The sequence below is a fragment of the Somniosus microcephalus genome, chromosome 1, assembly GCF_052327205.1.
Source record: "Somniosus microcephalus isolate GS21.2 chromosome 1, FLI_Smic_1.0, whole genome shotgun sequence".
NCBI classification, from domain to species: domain Eukaryota; kingdom Metazoa; phylum Chordata; class Chondrichthyes; order Squaliformes; family Somniosidae; genus Somniosus; species Somniosus microcephalus.
The window spans coordinates 441,881,215-441,905,652 of record NC_140987.1 but is presented as its reverse complement, the minus strand read 5'-3'; the positions used below and the strand labels follow the sequence as shown (position 1 = coordinate 441,905,652).

The window sequence follows — 24,438 nt, the reverse complement described above, 5'->3', positions numbered from 1 at the left end:
GCTTTGTTTAACGCTTAGACCAAGTGCCTCGTAGTTTTCTTACGTCACTCAGCATGACGAAAAGCCAACATGTTTACTTTGTTGCTTTTCCACATCCGTTCTCATTGAGGAAAAGAGATGAGCAAAGGATTAAAAATAGACCACTTATGTAGCATTGCTTAAATAATGAATCACGAGAAAAAAATGCAAAGCGCAAGGCTTATGTTTTGTGGTGCATGGGATTGCAGAAGAAAAGAGTGATGGACTGATAAAATAACTCCACATGTGTCCTTGGTTTTACTCTGGTTGCAGCAATATTCTAGTGGGCAGAAGGATTTAACTCATCATATGTAGAGCATATGAAGAAGCTTTGAACTTTGTACCGAAGGAGGAGCTTCCAACTGTAGATGTCAGGGTGATGGCCCCAGCTCACACTGCTGGCAGAGAGCTGTTCCTACTGGCCCGTGGCTAACAGAAAGCCACGGGCTTAGTGCTGCCTGAGAGTTCCTGTGCATGAAAATGAATGAAGGGAATGTCATGGACAACATCGTACCTTCCACTGCCCATCACATGCGGACAGCTGGTAGGGCAAACTCAGAAAACCGGCTCTTCAGTGCTTGAAAACCAGCCGCACGGAATAACCAAGAAGAATTTGTTATTAGTAACAGCCAAAAAATATGGGATTATCTCTACTTGCTCCCTAATGGATCAAAGCTGCTCCTATCTATTTCCTTTCACACACAAAGATTGAACAGCCCGGGGCTCAGTTCTCTAGAAAAAAAAAGACTGAGGGGTGACCTGGTAGAGGTCTGCTAAAGGGTTTGCTAGGGTAGACATAAAGATAATGGCCTAGAAATTCAGTCGCGTTTGCGCCCACTTATTGGCTATAGAGTGGTTTGCGCCGGAAGTTTTTTAGCGCCCGAAATTCAGTTGGTCCCTAACATCGGCGTTAGCCGGTAGCGCTGCGCCGGCACCGATGATGTCATCGGTGTGCGCAGCGCCCCGGTTCCAATGCTATTCCGTGCCGATGGCCAAATTCAGTTGCGGCCGCCTCGCCCGTAGCGGCCGCAAACAGCGTTTGAAAAACGGTGCCTTGCAGCTCCGAGAGGCCGGCGCATAAAGGTGGAGGGGCGGCCGGCCGCTTTCCCGGCGGCCGCCTGGCTGCACCTCCCTCCCCGGACTCCTGCACCACCCCCCCGCGGCATTGGTGTCTGACTCCCGCGAGCCCGGCACTTCTCCGTGGTGCCGGGCTCATTTGCCGGGGGAATCCAGCAGCGATCTCACGGCTGCAGGCAGCTCCTCCTTAAGAGAAGGAGGAGGCCTGCAGTACCCCAGCCTGCCGCACCGCATCGGGTGCCGCAGCGGCAGCTGGACGCCTGAAACTGACTTTCATCGCCCCAAACGAGGCGGCCAAACCCTGCAATAGCGCCCGCCTCCGTCTTGTGGCGGCGCAACTGAATTTCAGACGGGCGCTACGGGAATCCGGGCGAGCGCAAAATTTCGGGCACTAAAGACCTGGCGCGGCGATACCGAATTTTTAGCCCAATGTTTCCATTTGCAGACGAGATCAGAACTCGGGGCCATAAATATAAGATAGTCACGAATAAATCCAATAGGGAATCCTTTACCCAGAGAGTGATTAGAACGTGTAATGCGCTAAGGAATAGTTGAGGCGAATAGCATAAATGCATTTAAGGGGAAGCTAGATAAACACGAGAGAGAGAAACGAACAGAATGATATGTTGATAGGGTGAGATGAAGAGAGGAGGGAGGAGGCTCATGTGGAGCATAAACACAGCATGGACCTGTTGGGCCGAATGGCCTGTTTCTGTGCCGTAAATACTTTGGGCTGGATTTTCATTGAGGAGGCGGGACTACAACTTTCGGGGTTGTAGTCCCGCCTCCACCGAGTTGTAGCCAACTCACGTGGTTTTCACTTGATTGACCTTGTTGAGCCCGCCCAGCGGGCTCAGCAGGCCAATTAAGGGCCACCTGGCAACAGGTGGCATCACAGATTGACATTTCATCTGTCAAGAGCTTTTGACAGATGAAATATCAGTGTTTCACAGCTGTTTGAAGCTGTCAAACACTGACAATCTGTACTCCAAGTTAATTCCTTCCTCTCAGGATGATTTAGAGATCTCCCCGGAACAGAAAGCTGAATGCTGCAATTTTTGACAGATCGCGGCCATTCTGCTTTCTATGCCGGTGAGATGAGGGACTCCAGAGACCTGAGGAAGGAAGGCTGTAAAGGTAAGTAAAACTTCTTTAAACACACCAAACACACTTACCTCTGCATTCATGCACCCATGACTCACCTGAACACCGGACATCTCGACCCCGCCAAGCCTTTCAGCCCGACGGCCTGCCTCGCTAACTTGGCATGGTTTGGAGCCATCGGGAATCCCACACTTCAAGAATGAAAATAGTGATTAGGCTAAAAACTGCTTGTTAACTACCTGTTAACAGGCAGTTAATTGGCACTAATCACCTTCCCGCCTCGGGGAGGCGGGTCCCAGTGCGGGTCGGGTATCCGCCTCCTTTGAAACGGGCATGGAGGCGGGTTGGGGGCGGGATGGGTTCGTGCCCCCTGATTTCGGGATTTTAACCCCCCCACACGCACCCAATCCCGTCTCCACGGCCCAATGAAAATCCTGCCCTTTGTCATACATGTTTTATTGAAGTTTGTGTGTCTCAGGAATTACCATTTGTTGAAAGCACACCGGCACTCCGGTAAATCAGAGGGGTGGTGGACTTGCAGGTGGGAATGGGGGTGGGAGGAGGGGTGGAAGGGGGCGGTCTGGGGAAGCAAAGGCCCAGACTCTCCTTGTGGGGCCCGGAGGAACACGCTTGCTCCTCTTGGCCCCGGAAAGGTAAGTTTTAGATCCTCCGCTCCTTCACCGACAGGTTTCACCGAGCGGGCCGGCAGCGGCAGACACCCCTGCTCAGTCAGTTAAAATGCCATTGTGTTCCGAATGACATCATGAGGTCCTAGTGACATCATCGGACCACGGTCTGCAAGTATTAATGAATCTGCTGCTTGACAGCCGAAAAACAAACCCAGTTACAGTGGCGCTGGGCGGCAATGCACCAGGAGCGAGGCGATAAGTTTTCCGAGGCCATGTTAACTTTGCGGGTAACCCATTTGTGCTGGGTGGGGGTCGGTTAAAATTGCCCTTTACATTGCCTTCGCTCCTGGTGCACAGGGAGCATACATATTTCTATCTTGTAATACTAAAATGTGTGTGTAGGCACACCTTTACATAGGATTACATGGGATATACGGCACAGAAACAGGCCATTCGGCCCAACCAGTCCATGCCGGTGTTTATGCTCCACTCGAGCCTCCTCCCGTCTTTCCTCATCTAAATCTATCAGCATAACCCTCTATTCCCTTCTCCCTCATATGCTTATCTAACCTCCCCTTAAATGCATCTATACTATTTGCCTCAACCACTCCCTGTGGTAGCGAGTTCCACATTCTCACCACTCTCTGGGTAAAGAAGTTTCTTCTGAATTCCCTATTGGATTTCTTGGTGACTATCTTATATTGATGGCCTCTAGTTATGCTCTTCCCCACAAGTGGAAACATTCTCTCTGTATCCACTCTATCAAAACCTTTCATAATTTAAAAAATCTTTATCAGGTCACCCCCCAACCTTCTCTTTCCCATCCTTTCCTGATGGATATAACCTCGCATTTCTGGTATCATCCTTGTATATCTTTTTTACACCCTCTGCGGTGCCTCTATATCCTTTTTATAATATGGCGACCAGAATTTGTATTAATGTTACTGAACTGCTTTTGCCAACTGATAGATCTCATCGAAGAGTTGAGTTGTTAAAACTTAGCATGTTGAAGTTCTCAGAGCAATAGCGAGGCTGGAATAGTCTAAAGGCTCACAGAAGATTTTGTTAGTCCTTATGGGGTTCATAATTAGCTCACTTAGCGCTCATGTAGACATCATTATAAACATAACCAATTCTGCTGTAGATAATTTAATGCACGGAATCTGAATGACAGCCATGTTTGACTGGATACCTCACAAAGCTGATGCATCCATCTTTTGGATGAGATGTTAAACCAAGGCCCCCGACTGCCCTCTCAGGTGGACGTAAAAGATCCCGTGGTACTATTTTGAAGAAGAGTAGGGGAGCTCTCCTGGTGTCCAGGCCAATAATTATCCCTCAACCGGCATCACTTAAAAAAAACAGATTATCCGGTCATTATCACATTGCTGTTGCGGGAGCTTGCTGTGCGCAAATTGGCTGCTGCGTTTCCTACATTACAACAGTGATCACGCTTCAAAAGTACTTAATTGGCTGTTAGGCAATTTGGGACGTCCTGAGGTTGAGAGAAGCGGTATATAAATACAAACCGTTCTTTTTTATATAGCGTTGAATCTCACCAGCTCGACTTATATTTTCTCAATTTTAACTGTGAGTTTAGTTGATGAAATTTTCACGATATTTAAAATCTACCACAATTAAACAGCATTTTGAATGTTAGGAAGTCAGGCGTAAGAATGAAACGTGGCCATCAACTGCTGTCCGTAAGTCAGAGCTCCTCGTGGTTTGATTTTGGGACGAGTATCAGGCATGCGCACAAGTACTTTTTCTTGCAATTAGGCGGCAGCATTTTTGGATTATGTTTTGGTTGTTGCTGGAAATGTTTTGAAATTTGCAAACATGGCTGACTTTGGGAACTGTTTCGTGACTAAGTTAGAAAATAAAGTAAAAGGTGTAGCTAGTAAATAAAGAGAATCATATAGTCACAGAATCATACGGCATAGAAGGCCATTCCACCCATCGTGCCTGTGCCAGCTCTTAAGAACATAAGGAGTAGGCCATTCAGCCCCTCGAGCCTGCTCTGCCATTCAATAAGATCATGGCTGATCTTCTACCTCAACTCCACTTTCCTGCACTATCCCCATATCCCTTGATTCCCTTAATATCCAAAAATCTATCGATCTCTGTCTTGAATATACGCAACAACTGAGCCTCCACAGCCCTCTGGGGTAGAGAATTCCAAAGATTCACCACCCTCTGAGTGAAGAAATTTCTCCTCATCTCAGTCCTAAATGGCTGGCCCCTTATTCTGAGACTGTGACCCCCGGTTCTAGACTCCCCAGCCAGGTGAAACATCCTCCCTGCATCGACCCTGTCAAGCCCTGTAAGAATTTTGTATGTTTCAATGAGATCACCCCTCATTCTTCTAAACTCTAGAGAATATATGCCTAGTCTACTCAATCTCTCCTCATAGGACAATCCCTCCATCCCAGGAACCAGTCTGGTGAACCTTTGTTGCACTCCCTCTATGGCAAGTATATCCTTCCTTAGGTAAGGAGACCAAAACTGTCCACAATACTCCAGGTGTGGTCTCACCAGGGCCCTATATAATTGCAGTAAGACGTCTTTACTCTTATATTCAAATCCGCTTGTAATAAAGGCCAACATACCATTGGCTTTCCTAATTGCTTGCTGTACCTGCATGTTAACTTTCAGTGATTCGTGTACAAGGACACCCAGGTCCCTCTGAACACCAACATTTCCCAATCTCTCACCATTTAAAAAATACTTTGCTTTTCTATTTTTCCTACCAAAGTGGATAATTTCACATTTCTCCACATTATATTCCATTTGCCATGTTCTTGCCCATTCACGTAGCCTGTCTATATCCCCTTGAAGCCTCTTTGCATCCTCCTCACAACTTACATCCCCACCCAGCTTTGTATCATCAGCAAACTTGGATATATTACATTTGGTCCCCTCATCCAAATCATTGATGTAGATTGTGAATAGGTGAGGCCCAAGCACTGATCCTTGCGGTACCCCATTAGTCTTTGAATGAACTATCCAATTAGCCCCACTCCCCTGCTCTTTCCCCATAGCCCTGCATATTCTCCTTTTCAAGAATATATCCAATTCTCTTTTGAAAGTTACTATTGAATCTGCTTCCACCATCCTTTCAGGCAAATCATAAGAACTTGCTACGTAAACATTTTTTTTGCCTCATCTCCCCTCTGGCTCTTTTGCGAATTATCTTTAATCTGTGCCCATTGGTTATGGACCCACCAGCCAGTGGAAACAGTGTCTTCTTATTTACTCTGTCAAATGCCTTCATCATTTTGAACTCCTCCCAATCAGACTATAAGAAAACAGAAACATTTAAGGAATGTGATGTCAGTGTTTGATGGATTAAATGCTTTTAACAATTAAAGGTACATCTTGAAGTTACTAAAAATAATGTTTTGGATGGCATTGTATTTGGACTCAGATTCCCATGCCACATCTCGAACCCCAGTCATCTTCATCGCCTGGAGACTGAATTGGGTTGCCTGGATGATGGGGTGTTCCCATCTTGTCTAAGTGTACCTCCTGAATTAACAGCGATTAACATCCCAGCATTCACAGTTTAGCCAGCTCAGTCTCCATGGGTGAGGGGAATAGTAGCCCAGAAATTCGGGTCGGGAGCTTCCCGTGGTTGCAAGCCTCCAACCTGCACTTACCTAGCGCACTGGCTGTTGTGCTGTGGGCCCGCGTGGGATTCTGATCCTGGGCCTACTCCAACTGCCGGTTGATGCGCTATCAATTACTCATAAAAGACTGAGAGTTAGAAGAGTAACTAAAGGCTTTTATTAACAACAGAATGGAGGTCTGCCTCGAGTGGTCGACCGGTCCAGGATACCAAGGGCTGGGGAGCAGTCACCTTTATACTAGGACCTGTGGGAGGAGTCAGCCGAGGCATGTCCAGGCATGTACACAGTGGAATACAAACAGGACAAACAGGAATACAAACAGTGGTTTACCACATTCACCCCTTGTTTAAAATTGAGTCCGGCGGGGTGAAGTGTATTAAAAGTTAGTGTATTGGAGTCTCTCCGGAGGTCTTGTCTGCCGCTGTGATCGGCGTGGCGACGGCAGGGGTAGTGAAGCTTCCGGCGTCGAGTCCAGCGTAGGCTGTGGCACAGGCGTGTCGTCCTCGTAGATGTCGAGCGGGTCGCGGGGCCCAGGCCTGCCGTCTGCTGGGGCTGGATATCGGATCGTGGGGGGGGGTGGTAGTGGGTAGTGGGTTACTGTGGTCCCCGAGGGTGCAAGGTCTCTTATGGAGACTGTGTCCTCCCGCCCGTCCGGGTATGCGATGTAAGCATACTGGGGGTTGGCGTGGAGGAGATCGACCCTCTCGACCAGGGGGTCCGTTTTATGGGTCCTCACGTGTCTTCTCAGTAGGACCGGCCCTGGGGACGTCAGCCATGGCGGTAGCGATGTCCCTGATGTGGACTTCCTTGGGAAGACAAACATTTTCTCATGAGGGGTGGCGTTAGTGGCAGTGCAGAGCAGTGACCGAAAAGAGTGGAGTGCATCGGGGAGCACATCCTGCCAGCGGGAGGTTGGAAGGCCCCTAGACTTTAAGGCTAGCAGGGCGGCCTTCCAAACTGTCGCATTTTCTCTTTCCACCTGTCCGTTCCCCCGGGGGTTGTAACTGGTGGTCCTGCTTGTGGCAATACCCCTAGTTAGCAGGTACTGACGGAGTTCGTCGCTCATAAACGATGAGCCCCGGTCGCTATGGATATAGCTGGGGAAGCCGAACAGGGTGAAGAGGTTGTTCAGACATTTAATGACCGTGGCACTGGTCATGTCCGGGCAGGGGAAGGCGAACGGGAAACGGGAGTACTCATCAATAATATTGAGGAAGTACACATTGCGGTCGGAGGAGGGGAGAGGCCCTTTAAAATCAACGCTCAGGCGCTCGAAGGGGCGAGTGGCTTTTATCAGGTGGGCCCTGTCTGGTCTATAAAAGTGTGGTTTGCACTCAGCGCAGACTTGGCAGTTCCTGGTCATGGTCCTGACCTCCTCAATAGAGTAAGGCAGGTTGCGGGCCTTGATGAGGTGGAAGAACCTGGTGACCCCCGGGTGGCAGAGGTCATTGTGGAGGACCCGTAGTCTATCGATCTGCGCGCTGGCGCAGGTGCCACGCGATAGCGCATCCGGGGGTTCATTTAGCTTCCCGGGCCGGTACAAGATCTCGTAGTTGTAGGTGGAAAGTTCGATTCTCCACCTCAAGATCTTGTCATTTTTGATTTTGCCCCTCTGCTTGTTGTTAAACATAAAAGCAACTGAACGCTGGTCAGTGAGCAGGGTAAATCGTTTTCCGGCCAGGTAGTGCCTCCAATGACGCACAGCCTCCACAATCGCCTGGGCCTCCTTCTCAACAGCGGAGTGTCTGGTCTCCGGGCCTTGGAGGGTTCGTGAAAAGAAGGCCACGGGTCTCCCCGCCTGATTGAGGGTAGCGGCCAGGGCAAAGTCGGACGCGTCGCTTTCCACCTGGAAGGGGATGGATTCGTCCACTGCGTGCATGGTGGCTTTGGCAATGTCCTCCTTGATACGGTGGAAGGCTAAGCGGGCCTCTGCCGTCAAGGGAAAAGAGGTGGAGTTGATCAGCGGACGGGCCTTGTCCGTATAGTAGGGGACCCACTGGGCGTAATAGGAGAAAAACCCTAGGCACCTCTTCAGGGCCTTGAGGCAGTGGGGCAGTGGAAGTTCCATAAGGGGACGCATCCGGTCGGGGTCGGGGCCGATGACTCCGTGTTCCACAACACAGCCAAGGATGGCGAGGCGGTTTGTGCGGAATATGCACTTCTCCTTGTTATATGTCAGGTTTAGGAGTTGGGCGGTGCGGAGGAATTTTTCGAGGTTTGCGTCATGGTCCTGCAAGTCACGGCCGCAGATGGTCACATTGTCCAGATATGGGAAAGTGGCCTGCAACGCATTTTGATCTACCATCCGGTCCATCTCCCTTTGGAAGATGGAGACCCCGTTGGTGACGCCAAAGGGAACCCTAAGGAAGTGATAGAGGCGGCCGTTTGCCTCAAAGGCAGTGTACTGGCGGTCCTCAGGGCGGATGGGGAGCTGGTGGTACGCTGATTTCAGGTCAATGGTCGAGAAGACGCGGTACTGCGCGATCTGGTTGACCATATCAGCTATACGGGGGAGTGGGTAGGCGTCCAGCAGGGTGTAGCGATTTATTGTCTGGCTGTAGTCGATGATCAGGCGCTGCTTCTCGCTGGTCTTAACGACCACAACCTGGGCTCGCCAGGGGCTGGTGCTGCCCTCAATAATCCCTTCTTTCAGGAGCCGCTCCACTTCGGTTTTAATGAAAACCCTGTCCCCGGCACTGTATCGCCTGCTCTTTGTGGCGATGGGCTTACAGTCGGGGGTGAGGTTAGCAAACAGTGGTGGGGGGGTGACTCTGAGTGTGGAGAGGTTGCACCTGGTGCGCGGCGGGCAATTTGGAAGCTGCTGGCTGCGGACTGTGAGTGGGGGTAGGGGTCCACCGTACGCCATTGTAACACTTTTAAGGTGGCACTGAAAATCTAACCCCAGCAGGACGGCAGCGCAGAGGTCAGGCAGGACCAGAAGTTTAAAATGATCGTACACGGTCCCGTCTACTACGAGTGTCACCACGCAGTAGCCGCCGATGTCCGCCGACTGGGACTCGGAGGCCATAGAAATCCGCTGTTGCGCAGGCAGGACTGGGAGAGAGCAACGCCGCACCGTGTCGGGGTGGATGAAGCTCTCCGTGCTCCCAGAGTCAAAAAGGCAGATTGTATCGTGACCATTTACCTTAATGTCCATTGTGGAACTGGCCAGTTGGTGCGGTCTCGCTTGGTCCAGTGTAACGGATGCCAGCGTAGGGGTCGGTGTGTCGCTGCAGGTATCAGATGAGGCGGTGTCGGGGGCCTGCTGCGTCCCGGCTGTCGTCCAAGATGGCGGCGTCCATGATCCCCATGTGGCTGGAGGCGTCCAAAATGGCTGCTGTACCGGTGATTCGCACACGGCCGGGGAGGTCCAAAATGGCGGCCCGCATGGCCCACACACGGCGCTGCTGGGGTTCGGGGTGGCTTTGGCCCTGCAGACGCTAGCGTAGTGTCCCTTCTTCCCGCAGCCCGAGCAGATCGCGTTTTTCGCCGGGCAGCGCGCTCTGGGGTGTTTTGCCTGGCCACAGAAGTAGCATTTCTGGCCTTGGGGCACTGCTGTCTGGCCTTGGGACACTGCTGCGGTAGTTGGGCCGTTGTTGGGGTGTGGCTGGGGTGGCACGGCGCTATGAGGCGGTCCTACCGTGTCCCAGGCTGTCATTCCCCGCGGCGTCCACGGTGCAGAGGAGTAGGCATCCATGCCCTGGTAGGCTGCATCCAACGATAGTGCGAGTTCAGAGGCCTTGTTGAGGTCGAGGTTACTCTGCTCCAACAGTCGCTGTCGTGTGTAATTGGATCTGTGGCCCGCTACAAAAGCATCCCGGATAAGTTCCTCTGTGTACACGGCGGCCTTTACATCCTTACAACCACAGGCCCGGCCAAGCACAGACAGTGCCTGAAGGTATTCCACGGTCGATTCCCCAGGTTGTTGTTTACGACTCCCCAGGAGGTGCCTGGCGTACACTTCGTTCACTGGGCGCGTGTACTGGTCCTTGAGGAGCTTGATAGCATCCGCGTACGAGGTCGCGTCTTGGATGACCGAGTACACTCGGTGGTTCACTTTGGAGGTCAGGACATCCAGTTTGTCCTCGTCCGATTTGATTGCTTCGGAGGCGGTCAGGAATTTTTCGAAACACTTAAGCCAGTGAGTAAACTTGGTGGATGAGTCCGCCTCCCGATGATCTAAGTCCAGGCATGCTGGTGTGAGGATCTTCTCCATTATAAAAATGTTGTTAATAAAATTGATGCGCTATCAATTACTCATAAAAGACTGAGAGTTAGAAGAGTAACTAAAGGCTTTTATTAACAACAGAATGGAGGTCTGCCTCGAGTGGTCGACTGGTCCAGGATACCAAGGGCTGGGGAGCAGTCACCTTTATACTAGGACCTGTGGGAGGAGTCAGCCGAGGCATGTCCAGGCATGTACACAGTGGAATACAAACAGGACAAACAGGAATACAAACAGTGGTTTACCACACCAGCGCGCAGTGCTTGCGTATCCCAGGGGTGCAGTTAGTTTGAAGCGTCCCCTGGGATCACGTGGGCCATGGAGAGCCAATGGTAGCAGGGAATCTGTATTCATAGATTTGACAGGAAGACCTGTCAAATCTATGAATACAATTCAGCCCCAAAACATAACTAAAACTTCAAATACATTTTTAAAAAATCACATTTTTAACATAACTATAAATTACATGAAATAACTATTTTAAACAATAATTTAAATTTTTGAAAAAATTAATTACAGTTTCTAACAGGGCTAAAAATAAACTTACCTTTCTTTAAAGTATTTAAAAATAATAAACCTGTGGAAAAAATGTTTTAATTTTACTTAATTCACCAATTACCATGTTAAAAGCAGGCCTTGCGACTGCTTTTTAAAAGCATAGCTGCTGGAGACTTACCCTCCCGGAGAAACCTGCAAAAGAAACGGAAGTTCCAGGCGTACGCGCTGCCTCTCCAGCGCACGCGTTCGACCTGTGAACCCCTTCTTTTAAGGGAACGGAAGTTCCGGTTTCCAGCGCATGTGCAGTGCATGCACGAAGCCGGCACTTTCGTTGGGCCTACGCCATGAGTACCCAGCGCGTACTCACCCGTGGGGACCCGAATTTCCGGCCCGTTGTGTTAATTGCCATGCAACGATGACCTCCGGTTGTCCTTCAGTTCTGACATTTTGCTCTGAGTTAAAATATTTGGCTTACCGCTCGTTATGTTATTGCTTTACCTACAGAGTGACCTGTGGTCATTGGGAATCACGGCGATTGAAATGGCAGAAGGAGCCCCTCGTAAGTAGCTTCTTTCAATTCGCATTTAACGGCTGGCGGGCAATTAAGGGTTAATGTGGGTTGTTGAAGGGTTCTCGTGGATTTTATAACACTTCATATTAGAATTACATAGAATGTACAGCACAGAAACAGGCCATTGGGCCCAACTGATCTATGCCAGTGTTTATGCTCCACACGAGCCTCCTCTTACTCCTCTTCATCTCACCCGACCAGCATACTCTTCTATTTCTTTCTCCCTTGTGTACTTGTCTACCTTAAATGCATCCACCCTGTTCACCTCAACTGTGGTAGCGAGTTCCACATTCTAACCACTCTCTGGGTAAAGAAGCTTCTCCACAATTCCCTACTGGATTTATTAGTGACTATCTTTTATTTATAGCCCTTAGTTTTGGACTCCCCTCCACCCAACCCCCTTCAAGTGGAAACATCTTCTCTATGTCTACCCTATCAAACCCTTTCATAATCTTAAAGACCTCTATCAGGTCAACTGCATTGCTGCGAGCACCAGGAGCAGTACTTCAGTTCTTGTTCAATAACACGTTGGACTGCCATGAAATGTATTCCATTTTGTGTGTAATAAAACTTATTCTTAGTGGTATTGACTGATCCTGATAGCAATTTGTATCCATATGTACACCAGCGGTACTTAGTGGGTCTTTGAATTATTTGCCACACTGGAAAAGTCGTTAATCATGTTTGTTGTTCTTTCACATATAAAATCCCTCTCTTATTTTTTCTCTTCCAGCGCTCTGTGATATGCACCCAATGAGAGCACTTTTTCTCATTCCACGAAATTCTCCCCCCAAATTGAAATCAAAGAAATGGTAAGACTGTGTGACAGGGACTGAATATTACTTTGGAGTAGAAATGAATCACGTGTTGTTAATGAGGCCATAACCTCAAAATTAGAGCCAGGCCGTTCAGGGGTGATGTCAGGAAGCACTTCTTCACACAAAGGGTAGTGAAAATCTGAAACTCTCTCCTTGGAGAAAGCTGTTCAGGCTGGGGGCTCAATTGAAAATTTCAAAGCTGAGATTGATAGATTGTTGTGAGGCAAGGGTATTAAGGGATACCTGGAACACCGTTCCCTCTCAGCCGCGCAGCTCTCTGCCGGTCCCCCGCAGCCCAGGATGCAAGAAACTGTGAATGGGCCGCGCAGCCCCTTAAAGGGGCAGCGCACCCAGAAAAAAATTGAGGGGGAACATTGATCTGGAACCAAGGCGGGTAGATGGAGTTATGATACAGATCAGCCATGAATGGCGGAGCAGGCTCGAGAGACTGAATGGCCTACTCCTGTTCCTATGTTCCTATAGTGAATTGTGGGCGAGATGAAAAGCACCCAAACTGCTAATTTTACCCAGGAAAAATAGTAAGCCAAGGTCCTGACGTTGCACTGTGGGTTATAAGTGTGTGAAGGACCAACACATTGCTCTGAAATTCCTTCCTCTGCTATTTTAGTTACAGCATTCACCCATTTATTTTTAAATGGTCAGATGCTCTGACCCAACTATGCATTTCGGCCCCAGGCTCAACTTCCTGCATCCTTCCTTTTTCCTATTCCTGCCACCCTATGGCCCGAGTGAGGTAGCCAACTCAGTGCCAAATTTGAGTTCATTTCATGTGTTGGGCCCACATCAACTTAGAACTGATGTGATAACGCCCAGACTTGGAGCCTTGCAATCAGTAAATAGAGGAAACTTTCACCCTATCAGTTTGAGCTGAATTTGAAGTTAGATCCCAAGGATGAAGGTCCAGTGACCAACACATTACACCTCTCAACCTTAATTCAACCAAATCCTTGGTTCTAACAATTGAATTTTTAGTGACTTGTTACAAACCACACTCAAGATGTTTGACTGTTTCCAGAGGTTATTTTTCATGTAACCTAGAAAAATCTACCTGTTCAGTGTCAACATGGCTCAGACAGTAACACGACTGCTTTTGTGTTCAAAGATTGCGGGTTGAAGCCCAACTCCTGGACCTGTAGCATGACCTAGGCTGACAGTTGCATTGTTGGAGGTGCCATCTTTCAGAGGTGACCTCAAACCAAGGTCCCATCTGCCTGGTCAGACAGACAGGAAAGATCCCATTAGAAGAAGAGCAGGGACATCTCCTGGTGTCCTCGCCAAATTTCCTCTCCCAACTAACAACATCAAAAAAATAGAAACCGATTAACTGCTCATGCATCTTATTTGCTGGGACCTTGTAATGTGTAATTGGATGCTGTAATTGCTTGGATAGCAATAATGACTACATTGCTAAAGTTATTCACCGAATATAAAGCACTTTGAGACATCCTGAGGACATGATAAGGTGCTTATATAAATGCAGGTTCTTTGCTTTCTTTTAACATTTATGCTGACTACTACCCAAACCTGACTTTCCCGATGATGCATTATTTTTTGCTGGAACAACTGTAGAATAGTTTTCTTGAAATTAATAGTTCTTTTGAGCTATTACTTACCTTAAAGAAAGGTCATCGCTACTGAATTTCAAGTAGGAAGTTGTTCATTGGTGTGCGATTTGTTCTTACTCTTATGGGCAGCTGTAACCAGTTATTATCTCAGCATCCTCAATTGCAACCCATACGTCAGTGACACATTGCAAATGCAGTCTGATTAGTCACTGCCCACTGCTCACCTTTAGCTCCTGCACTCCCTCTGACATTTAACAGTCTAGTGCCACATCCGTTGACAGGTCTAAATTCATTATAAGCAAGAGGAAAATAATGGATGTCATTTGAAGTGCAAAGCTGCTTCATGATTAAGAGGTGCACTTGAAGTGAGGCATGGTGAATAAAGTATCGCTTGTCCCTGATGTGCAATAACACAACCTGACAAAAAACCCTACAAAGCTTCTCTCACATGGTGAAGCCATTTATTGGGTAGGGTTTGCACCATCAGGAAGAAGGTCTTCAGCACATCCACTTCATTTATTTATAATTATCTGCTTGAGGTCCCAGTTCGGACAGAGGAGCACAGCAGTCTACACTGCCGATACAGGTAGACTACCCTTTATCCAGACTTCCGAAAACCGAAACCCTCTAAAAACCGAAGGTTTTTTCGGTCAGCGTAAGTCGTGCGCACGACATGACCAGAGTGGCGCACGACTTACAGGCCTAGCCGGATAAGGGATAGTGTAGCATTTTTCCGCACTTCTGAAAACCGAAATCTTTATCCGCACATCCGAAACCAGAAAACCTCTGAAAGCCGAAAGTGGAGCAAAGCATGACTTCTGAAAACCGAAATGCGCACGACCACGACCCCCGCCGACCCCCACCCCCGACCCCCCGGCTGAACCCAACCCCCACCGACCCCCGACCCCCCCGCCGTACCCCACCCCCGCCGAACCCCACCCAATTTTAGATAAGAGATAGTGTACCATCCTTTGTCCGCACATCCGAAACCAGAAAACCTCTGAAAGCCGAAAGTGGCGCAAAGCATGACCCGACGCTGCCGATGCTTGACCCACGCAGGTGTTATGCTGCTCTGTGTGATATTTGCTGCTCTCTTAGATATTTGCTGCTATTTGCTGCTCTCTTAGATATTTGCTGCTCTCTTAGATATTTGCTGCTCTCTTAGATATTTGCAGCTCTCTTAGATATTTGCAGCTCTCTTAGATATTTGCTGCTCTCTTAGATATTTGCTGGCTTTTAACAATTTGTGAAAATGCTAAAAAGAGCTGCAGATACCCCAATGGGTAACAGTGAGAAGCAGAGAAGGAAGCATCGCTCATTATCGATATCGCAGAAAGTGGAGTTATTGCAGAAGCTTGATCGTGGTGTGTCTGTGCGACATCTTACTGAAGAATATGGTGTGGGAAGTACCACTGTATATGACTTAAAGAAACAGAAAGACAAGTTGTTGAAATTTTACACTGACAGTGATGACCATAAACTAATGAAAATTAGGAAAACATTGCATAGGGCAAAAAATGAAGATCTTGACCGTGTGCTGATTGAGTGGATTCGACAACGCAGAGGTGAACGTGTGCCACTGACTGGTTTGATGGTCATGAAGCAAGCTAGAATATACCATGAAGAACTGAACATTGAAGTTGAGTGTGAATATTCAGAAGGTTGGCTGCATAAATTTAAGAAGCGTCATGGTATAAGATATCTGAAAATCTGTGGTGAAAAAGCTTCTGCTGATCATGAAGCAGCTGAAAATTACATAGATGAGTTTGCAAAAATAATATCGGATGAAAACCTCGGTCCTGAACAAATTTACAATGCTGATGAAACAGCTCTGTACTGGCGCTACGCTCCTAGAAAAACATTAACAACGGCTGATGAGAGTGCACCAGCAGGTTTTAAGGATGCTAAGGACAGGTTGACTGTTCTTGGGTGTGCCAATGCTGCAGGCACACACAAGTTAAAGTTGGTAGTGATTGGAAAAAGCCAACATCCGAGATGTTTGAAAGGTGTATGCAATTTACCTGTGCATTATTATGCGAGCAGGAAAGCATGGGTAACCAGAGGAATATTTTCTCACTGGTTCAATAACCACTTCGTACCAGCGACACGAGCTCATTGCAGGCAAGTTGGACTGGAAGAAAACTGCAAAATTTTATTGTTCCTGGACAACTGCTCCGCACATCCCCCTCCTGAACTTCTTGTGAAAAGTTATGTTTTCGGCATTAACTTTCCCCCTAATGTGACATCTTTAATACAGCCTTGTGACCAAGGAATTTTACGCTCCATGAAGAGCAAGTATAAAGACGTTTTTTTGAACTCTATGCTTGATGCAATCAACAGAGGCGAAGGAATCCAAAGCTTCCTGAAAGAATTCAATGTTAAGGATGCCATTTATGCAGTTGCGAATGCTTGGAACGATGTTGACAAACCAACATTAAAAAATGCTTGGCACAGACTTTGGCCTTCAACGATGTTTCATGAAGATGGACCTGCAGATGACGAGTTTGAAGGATTTCCTGTCAGTCAGGAGAAGATGATGATATCAAACCTCCTCACTTACGCCAAAGGTTTATCATCCGAAAGTGTAAATACGTTAGAGGAAGCTGACATCGAAGAAGTGCTGAACATTGACAATGATGCACCTGTTGTGAATTCGTTGAGTGATGGGGAAATTGCTGAAATGGTGTTAAATAAAGACAAGCATGAGGACAGTAGTGATGATGATGATGACATTGTGAACACAGGTGAAAAAATCCCCATAGACGATATGGTGACAATGTGTGATCAGTTAATTGCTGGCCTTTAAAAACGTACATTTACCAGTGAGCAAGAGATTATGCAAGTTTACTCAATTAAAGAGAGACTGCTTAGACAGAAACCAATGTTAATGAGACAGATGACACTGGAAGAAGTCTTTAAAAAGGCCGTCTGTCGTAGTCATGCTTCATCACTTGAGAATCCTGTTCCTGGCCCATCTTCAGATGTCCAACTCCAACCTGATGACAATGATGACAACACTGATGTACCCTCTTCTCCAAGATCCTCAAGCCAGATGTAATGCTGCTTCATCACTTGAGAATTCTGTTCCTGGCCCATCTTCAGATGTCCAACTCCAACCTGATGACAATGATGACAACACTGATGTACCATCTTCTCCAAGATCCTCAAGCCAGATGTAATGTACCTTTATTGCATGTTTATGTACAGGTATTTAGCTTAGTTTGTACCTGTACATGTTTGAAGTTTTACTGAATGTTTTCCTTACAAATAAACTGTACTACAGTATTTATCCCTGTAACTACAGTATTTATAGTCGTTATTTTCGGATAAGGGATAGTGTATCCTTTATCCGCACTCCCGAAAACCGAATTACCTCTGAAAACCGAAGTGTTTTCGCGCACCTTCCGAAAACCGAAATTTTCCTAAAACCGAAACACGGCTGGTCCCGAGGTTTTCGGATAAAGGATAGTCTACCTGTATATTCATGACTCCCGTTAAATCGGCTTTTGTCAGCCTTAGAGGTCAGCTGTGGCTCAGTGGGTAGCACCCTCGTCTCTGAGTCAGAAGGTTTGTGGGTTCATGTCCCACGCCAAAGATTTGAGCACAAAAATCTAGGCTGACACTCCAGTGCTAGTATTGAGGGAGTGCCGCACTGTCAGAGTTGCCGTCATTTGGATGAGACATTCAACCGAGGCCCCGTCTGCCCTCTCAGGTAGATGTAAAAGATCCCATGGCACTATTTTGAAGGAGCTCAAGGGAGCCCCACCCAATGTCCTGGCCAATATTTATCCCTCAATCATTATCACATTGCTGTGTGTGGGAGCTTGCTGTGTGCAAATTGGCTGCCGCGTTTCCTACATTACAACAGTGACTCCACTTCAAAAAGTACTTCATTGGCTGTAAAGTGCTTTGGGACATCCTGAGGTCTTGAAAGGCACTATATAAATGCAAGTCTTTCTTTCTTATGTTATCCGATGGGTAATGCACTTTCTGGGGCTGGTTAAGTCACATTTCTGTTTTTTTCCTGTGGGTCTGTTCCTTTTTTACTGTAATCACCAGCTCTGTAAAGATGTTGAGGTACAAACTAGGCCATGCTTCCTCTTTAAAAAATGTAATTAGAGTATTGTAATTTCAGGAAGGTAGTTTGCCTTGGGGAAACTTTTATGCCTGAGCCTCTTCCTTAATGATTTTTAAAAAATTACTGTAGCATTTTTTATAGTTATGAATAATAAACTTTAGAGCTAGACTAATCTAAATTTAGAAGTTTAAGATGATGTGCAGATTAATCGTATTAATTATATATTACTGTACTTCTAAGGATAGTCCTTTTTTTTCGTGACTTTAATAAGAAACGTGAACTAAATCATGGCTTTCAACTCTCAAATGTGATCTTGACTGAGATTTATACTTGTATTTTCAAATGCAGTGAACAAGACTCTTCCCTGGCAAAAATAAACCTTGTCTGATAACATGACTTAATAATAAAATCTGCAGGATAGTGTCTGCAATTTTATCATTCAGATGCTTGAAGACTTCATAATAAATGCTTCATGCCACCATTGTAACAGAGATATTTGAACTGCTCCTTTTAAGTAAATCAGTGTCTCCATTAAAATAGCAGAGAGGAATTTGACACAAATGCATTCAGTGTTCATGCCATAACATCACTCACAGTAATTTCTGTACAGGGATAGGAACATAAGAACAGGAGGAGGCCATTCAGCCCCTCGAGCATGTTCCGCCATTCAATGGGATGATGGCTGATCAGCATCTCAACTCCATTTACCTGCTTTAGCTCCACATCCCTTGATACCCAACAAAAATCTAGTGATCTCGGGAAAGCTCCAATTGTACTAGCACCTCCTTTTGGAGGAGAAAATTCCAGAGTTCTACCACCCTATGTGGGTGAAAAAGCACTTCCTGATTCCCCTCCTAAATGGCCGAGCTCTACCTTTAAGATTATGTCCCCTCGTTCTTGATTTCCCTACCAGAGGAAATAGTTTCTCTGTATCTACCCTACCGAATCCTTTTAACAGTTTAAACAACTCAATCAGATCACCCCACTATCTTCTATACTCAAGGCAATACAAGCTAGGTTTATGCAACCTGCCCTCATAATTTAACCCGCTAAGCCATATCATTCTTATGTCGTGATGTAATTGCTGTACGCTGACTGTGGGCATGATTTTAAGAATGGCCCGTAATTTGCGGTCAGCGGCAAACCAAAGGTGATCGCCGCTGGCCCTGAATAAAGCTGTCCACAAAGATCTCGCGATCTCTGCGGCGAGAAGTTCGGCTTTTCCGACATTGAGTTGAGATCAGCGCAGTGCAGTGGGAATTCCATAGCACGATGCTGCTGTGACGTCAACAAGCTGTCTAAGCAGCCAATCACAGTGCAGAATTCTCACAGCCAGGGGACCAGGAAGTGAAGAAGTTGCTTTTATTCTGACTTTTTAAAAATGTTAAGAGAGAGCAAAAAATAAATTGGGGCTCTCACATGGGGAAAAGGTTAACCTGAAATAAATATGAGCAAACTTTAAAAAAAAAAGCTGTAATTATTATTAAAATGGAGAAATTTAACACGCCGCAAAATTTGAATTAGTTTTCCAGGGCCATAACATTTAGTTAGCAGTCAATAGGCTGTTAAAACTCAAGTTACACCTAACCCAACAATGTTTAATATTTAATGGGGTATTTAACAGCGTTATTACCGCGGAAAAGCCCAGGTTTTGTCATTTTCACTGATTTCACCGATTGGCGGCTATCGGGGTGGGGTGGGGTGTCCACAGCGCAGCCAGTGTCGGAGCAGTGAATGACCGTCGGCAACTTCAGGATTTCCGCGTTGGGATGCGTATGCACTAAATCCTGAAGTTGCAGTCAGTGTCAAAGCAGGTAATAACTGTTCATTCGCTGTTATTACCCACTGCAAATTCCGGGCCATTATTTGCGCAGTGTCCAAAATGAGGTTGCACCACATGTGAGAACAAAGATGCTGCTTTAACGGTGTTGGGGAAAGAACCAAAAAGACTTGTTTCTCAGACAACTTGTCTCTCAACATTGGTTGATGTTTCAAACAACAACAACTTGTATTTATATAGCACATTTAACATAGTAAAACATCCGAAGGCACCTCATAGGAGCGTTAACAAACAAAATTTGACACGAGCCCATGTAAGGAGGTATTAGGAAAGGTGACCAAAAGCTTGGTCAAAGAGTTAGGATTTAAGGAGCATCTTAAAGGGGGAGAAAGAGGTAGAGATGCAGAAATGTTTAGGGAGGTAATTCTAGTGCTTAGGGCCTAGGCAGCTGAAGGCACGGCCACCAATGGTGGAGCGATTAAAATCGAGGATGCGCAAGAGGCCAGAATTGGAGGAGTGCAGATATCTCGGAAGGTTTTAGGAACACAGCAGAATTTTCAGGTCAGTTGGAAGTTCAGTTATTGTACAATTACTCAGAGTTTCCATTTGATGGCATGACTCGTGAAAGGGCCATCATAATAAAACAAGGATTCCAACAATCGGTGATGAGTATGTTTTTTGTCCAGAAAACAATGCTGCAATCCTGAAAACTTAGTGCTGTAATGCTATGGCGAAGGTGTTCACTTATTGGTGCTGGGACCATATTTCCAGCTGTATCCCAACAATATTTACAGCAAGAATGTGATACAGGAGATAAACAAAAACAGCAATGGCATGAACTTTGAGTGAGGTTAGGAGAGGTCTCAGTCCAGCAACATTTGTTGGGGTACAAGATGATTTGAAATACGGCCTTGGATCTTGTACCCCAACAGATGTTGCTGGACTGAGACCTCTCCCACCTCACTCAAAGCTCATGCTATTGCTGTTTTTGTTTATCTCCTGACATTGGCAGGATTAGCAGTTGTGTGTCAATTAATTGAAAGCTGATTCTCACTTGGCATTTGAATCTGGTTCCATTTTGAACATTCAGGTTGATGTGACCTTTAGTTTCTTCCACTAACATACCTTACCTTGTTAGCCCTTATATTGTCACAAAGAGCTTGTGAGCTGCACACTTTTTGTGACAGCTCGCCAACACACTTGTTAGATCCCATCCACGGTTTAATCTGAAAATTGAATCTTGGTTTCCTTTATCTAAAGAAATTGTAGGTTTATCTTCTATTGAGAGGATGTATCACTTTCTTGCTGTAAAGAGAGTGTTAGCTTTCGGTGTGTAAAAAAACACAAAATTTCACACCAAACTGACCAATCTTTATTTTTTATGGGGAAAAAAATCTTTGGGTATATCCACTGAAAAACTTTGGCCCATTCCTATTTGCTTATGGAAGTTGGAACAAATGAGGAAGGAAGATAGATTACTACCTTGACTGGGTCTTTATTTTTCTTAGTTGTGCATTCTCCACACACCATATAAGTCTGCCCATTATCCTCTTCAGAGTCACGTGCTCAACAAGTACAACGTAACGCTATAATTGTCAGTGTGACCTGCTCCTTGTAAACTGCAGGCGCAAGTCTCAGTATTGGTGTGTTTTGCCCTACAGCTGCAGTAACTAACTGGGTGATGCACCACAAAGCACAGAAGGAAACCTCTTTTCAGTGCTTGAGGGTATGGATGGGTGGGGGCAGTGCGTATGAACGAAGAAGACCCTACCAAACTATCTCTTTCATTCTCGATTTTTCCACACATCACAGAGGCATACCAAATTACTGGAGTATGATGTGGAGGCCAGAGGCCCTTTCTTAGCACAGCCCGAGAGGATGGATTTGTCGAAAGACAAGTGTTGAGCAGTGACAAGATCCAATGGATGGTATTTTGGGAATCTCAAGGGTTGATCTACATGGGGTCCTTATAAATGATGTCAGTTAGACCTGGTTGAGAGGAGCCTACAATGCGAGACTGAGTAAAGTGGCCTTTGACCTGCCTGCTCGCTTTTCCCACCCATAAGATAGCAACAGTGGAAGTTCTCAACTACACATTGAGAAATTTTGGTTTCGTCAATGGTTCCCCTAAGGTCTTTGAGGAGGCAAGTAGCTATTGGGACTTGTGGAAGTCCTTCATATATTTGACATAAAAGTACCATTATCACCGAACCTTACTTATTTTGTTTCAGGTCGAAGAAATTTATGAATTTTGTAGAAAGTTGCCTGGTGAAGAACTACTTGCACCGACCCGCCACTGAAATCCTGTTAAAACATTCATTCATCCGCGATCAGCAGAACGACCGGCAAGTTCGCATTATGCTCCGAGATCATATAGACAGAACCAGGAAAAAGAAGGGTGAGAAAGGTACCAAATGCCTTATGTTCTTATACCCATTGTTACTGACTGTTGTAGTTGCAATTTTCTGCCTTCGTCCAGCCGGGTAGCACGTGTTGTGAATTTGGGTGCGCGCAATTTGTGGGAAAGCCGTATGTAGTCTGAATTTCCGTTAAGCACTACCAGCAAGTAAAGTTCCCAGTCGACAGCACAGAGTTGAAAAATGACCCCTTCATAGTTCTGGTCTTTGGCCCTTGTGGAGTTATTGGCTAACTCTTGTTTCAGTCGTAGAATTGCTCATCAGTGTGGCGTGGATCGAAAGAGAAGTCCGCTCATCAGTTGCGGTGGCAGAACTTGTTAATCTGTCTTTTGAAAATGATCCTTTGTAGCGAAATGTGTGGAATTATTCAACAAAATCAATACAGTTCTCTATGCAAAATCAGATTAGACTTCCAATTGTTTATGGGTGTGGGGATTACCTCGTACTATTGGAGGGGGATGGCCCTGAAATGATAGTGTGAGATAACAAAGCACAAACATTTAATGACATCATCCGAAACTTCTCTCTTCTATTTTAGGAGCGACATTAACCTGTGTAAGATAAACGGCTTTGGTAAAATAGTTGAGAAAGAAATTTCAGACAAATGTGTTCAGCCTTTGTACATGACTATCCTTACAGTGTCATTTCCAAGGAGGCGAACTTTCCCTCTTCAAGCATTTCTCAAACTTTCTTTTGTGGGGTTTTGTTCAACTTTGACTCTTTTTTCATGTTCCGGTTGGGTGAACCAGTAAGAAAGAAAGACTTGCATTTCTATAGCGCCTTTCACGACCTCAGGACATCCCAAAGTGCTTTACAGCCAATGAAATACTTTTGAAGTGTAGTCACTGTTATAATGTAGGAAATGCAGCAGACAATTTGCGCACAGCAAGCTCCCACAAACAGCATTGTGATAATGACCAGAGAATCTGTTTTAGTGATGTTGATTGAGGGATAAATATTGGCCAGGACACCAGGGATAACTCCCCTGCTCTTCTTCGAATTTGTGCCATAGGATCTTTTGCATCCACCTTAGAGAGCAGACGTGGCCTCGGTTTAAATTCTCATCTGAAAGACGGCACCTCCGGCAGTGCAGCACTCCCTCAGTACTGCACTGGAGTGTCAGCCTAGATTTTTGTGGTGAAGTCTCTGGAGTGGGAACTTGAACCCACAACCTTCTGACTCAGAGGCGAGGGTGCTACCAACTGAGCCACGACTGACACGGTATAGAATCAGACAGTGGCAGATGATGATCCAATTTGCTGAGTCCAGACTGAAATAGGGATGGTCAGCTTCAGAAGCAAGAAAGTAAATTATTAGCTTTGAAAGCGTTCAACCAGATTTGCAACACGCTTAGTCTCTGAATAAATATGCACACTGTTCAAATTCTCTTTGTTGAAATAGTGTTCAAGTCTACCACTACACCACTGTTTCCTCAGATGTAGCGGAAACCTACTTAATTCAGGAGCTGTTACAACAACAATAAGCTGTGTTGATGTATCACCTTTAAGGTAGAAAAATGTCGCAAGGGGCTATACAGAAGTGTAACCAGATAACAATTGATACCGAGCCAAACGAGATATTACGAGGGATGACAAATAGCTTGGTCAAAGAGACGGGTTTTAAGGAGAATTTTAAAGGAGGCGAGGAAAGGTGGCGAGGTTTCGAGAAGGGTTCCAGTGCTTAGAGCATAGACGGCTGAATGCACGGCCGCCAATGGTGAGGTGAAGGGAGTGGGGGATGCGCCAGAGGCCAGGGCTTGAGCATACCTGTAGCCCACAAGAGAGATAAGGATGAGGAAAGCTACCTGAAACATCCTGAACCTTTCCCACCTTAAAAGCACCTGCCGTTCCCCTGCCACAGCATCTACTGTCCTATCTAAAACTCCATTCCGCGTGTTGATGAACAATTTCCTGACATCAGTCCTAAATTTGTCATTGCTCATTTTGAATTTTGCTTCTTGTCCTGCTGTTAAGGTTTCCCTTGAAGTGCTGCTCTGGATTTACCTTTT

The 24,438-nt window shown here is 46.3% G+C and overlaps 1 protein-coding gene across 1 annotated transcript in view; it reads left to right on the top strand.

Moving 5' to 3' along the window:
• Nucleotides 1-24,438, top strand: part of LOC147125344 (mitogen-activated protein kinase kinase kinase kinase 4) — a 407,092-nt gene that overhangs the window by 188,526 nt on the left and 194,128 nt on the right. The window contains exons 8-10 of the mRNA XM_086001780.1: nucleotides 11,685-11,739; nucleotides 12,485-12,563; nucleotides 22,245-22,420. Of these exons, the coding sequence (XP_085857906.1) occupies nucleotides 11,685-11,739; nucleotides 12,485-12,563; nucleotides 22,245-22,420 (310 nt within the window). The remainder of the gene's footprint in view (nucleotides 1-11,684; nucleotides 11,740-12,484; nucleotides 12,564-22,244; nucleotides 22,421-24,438) is intronic.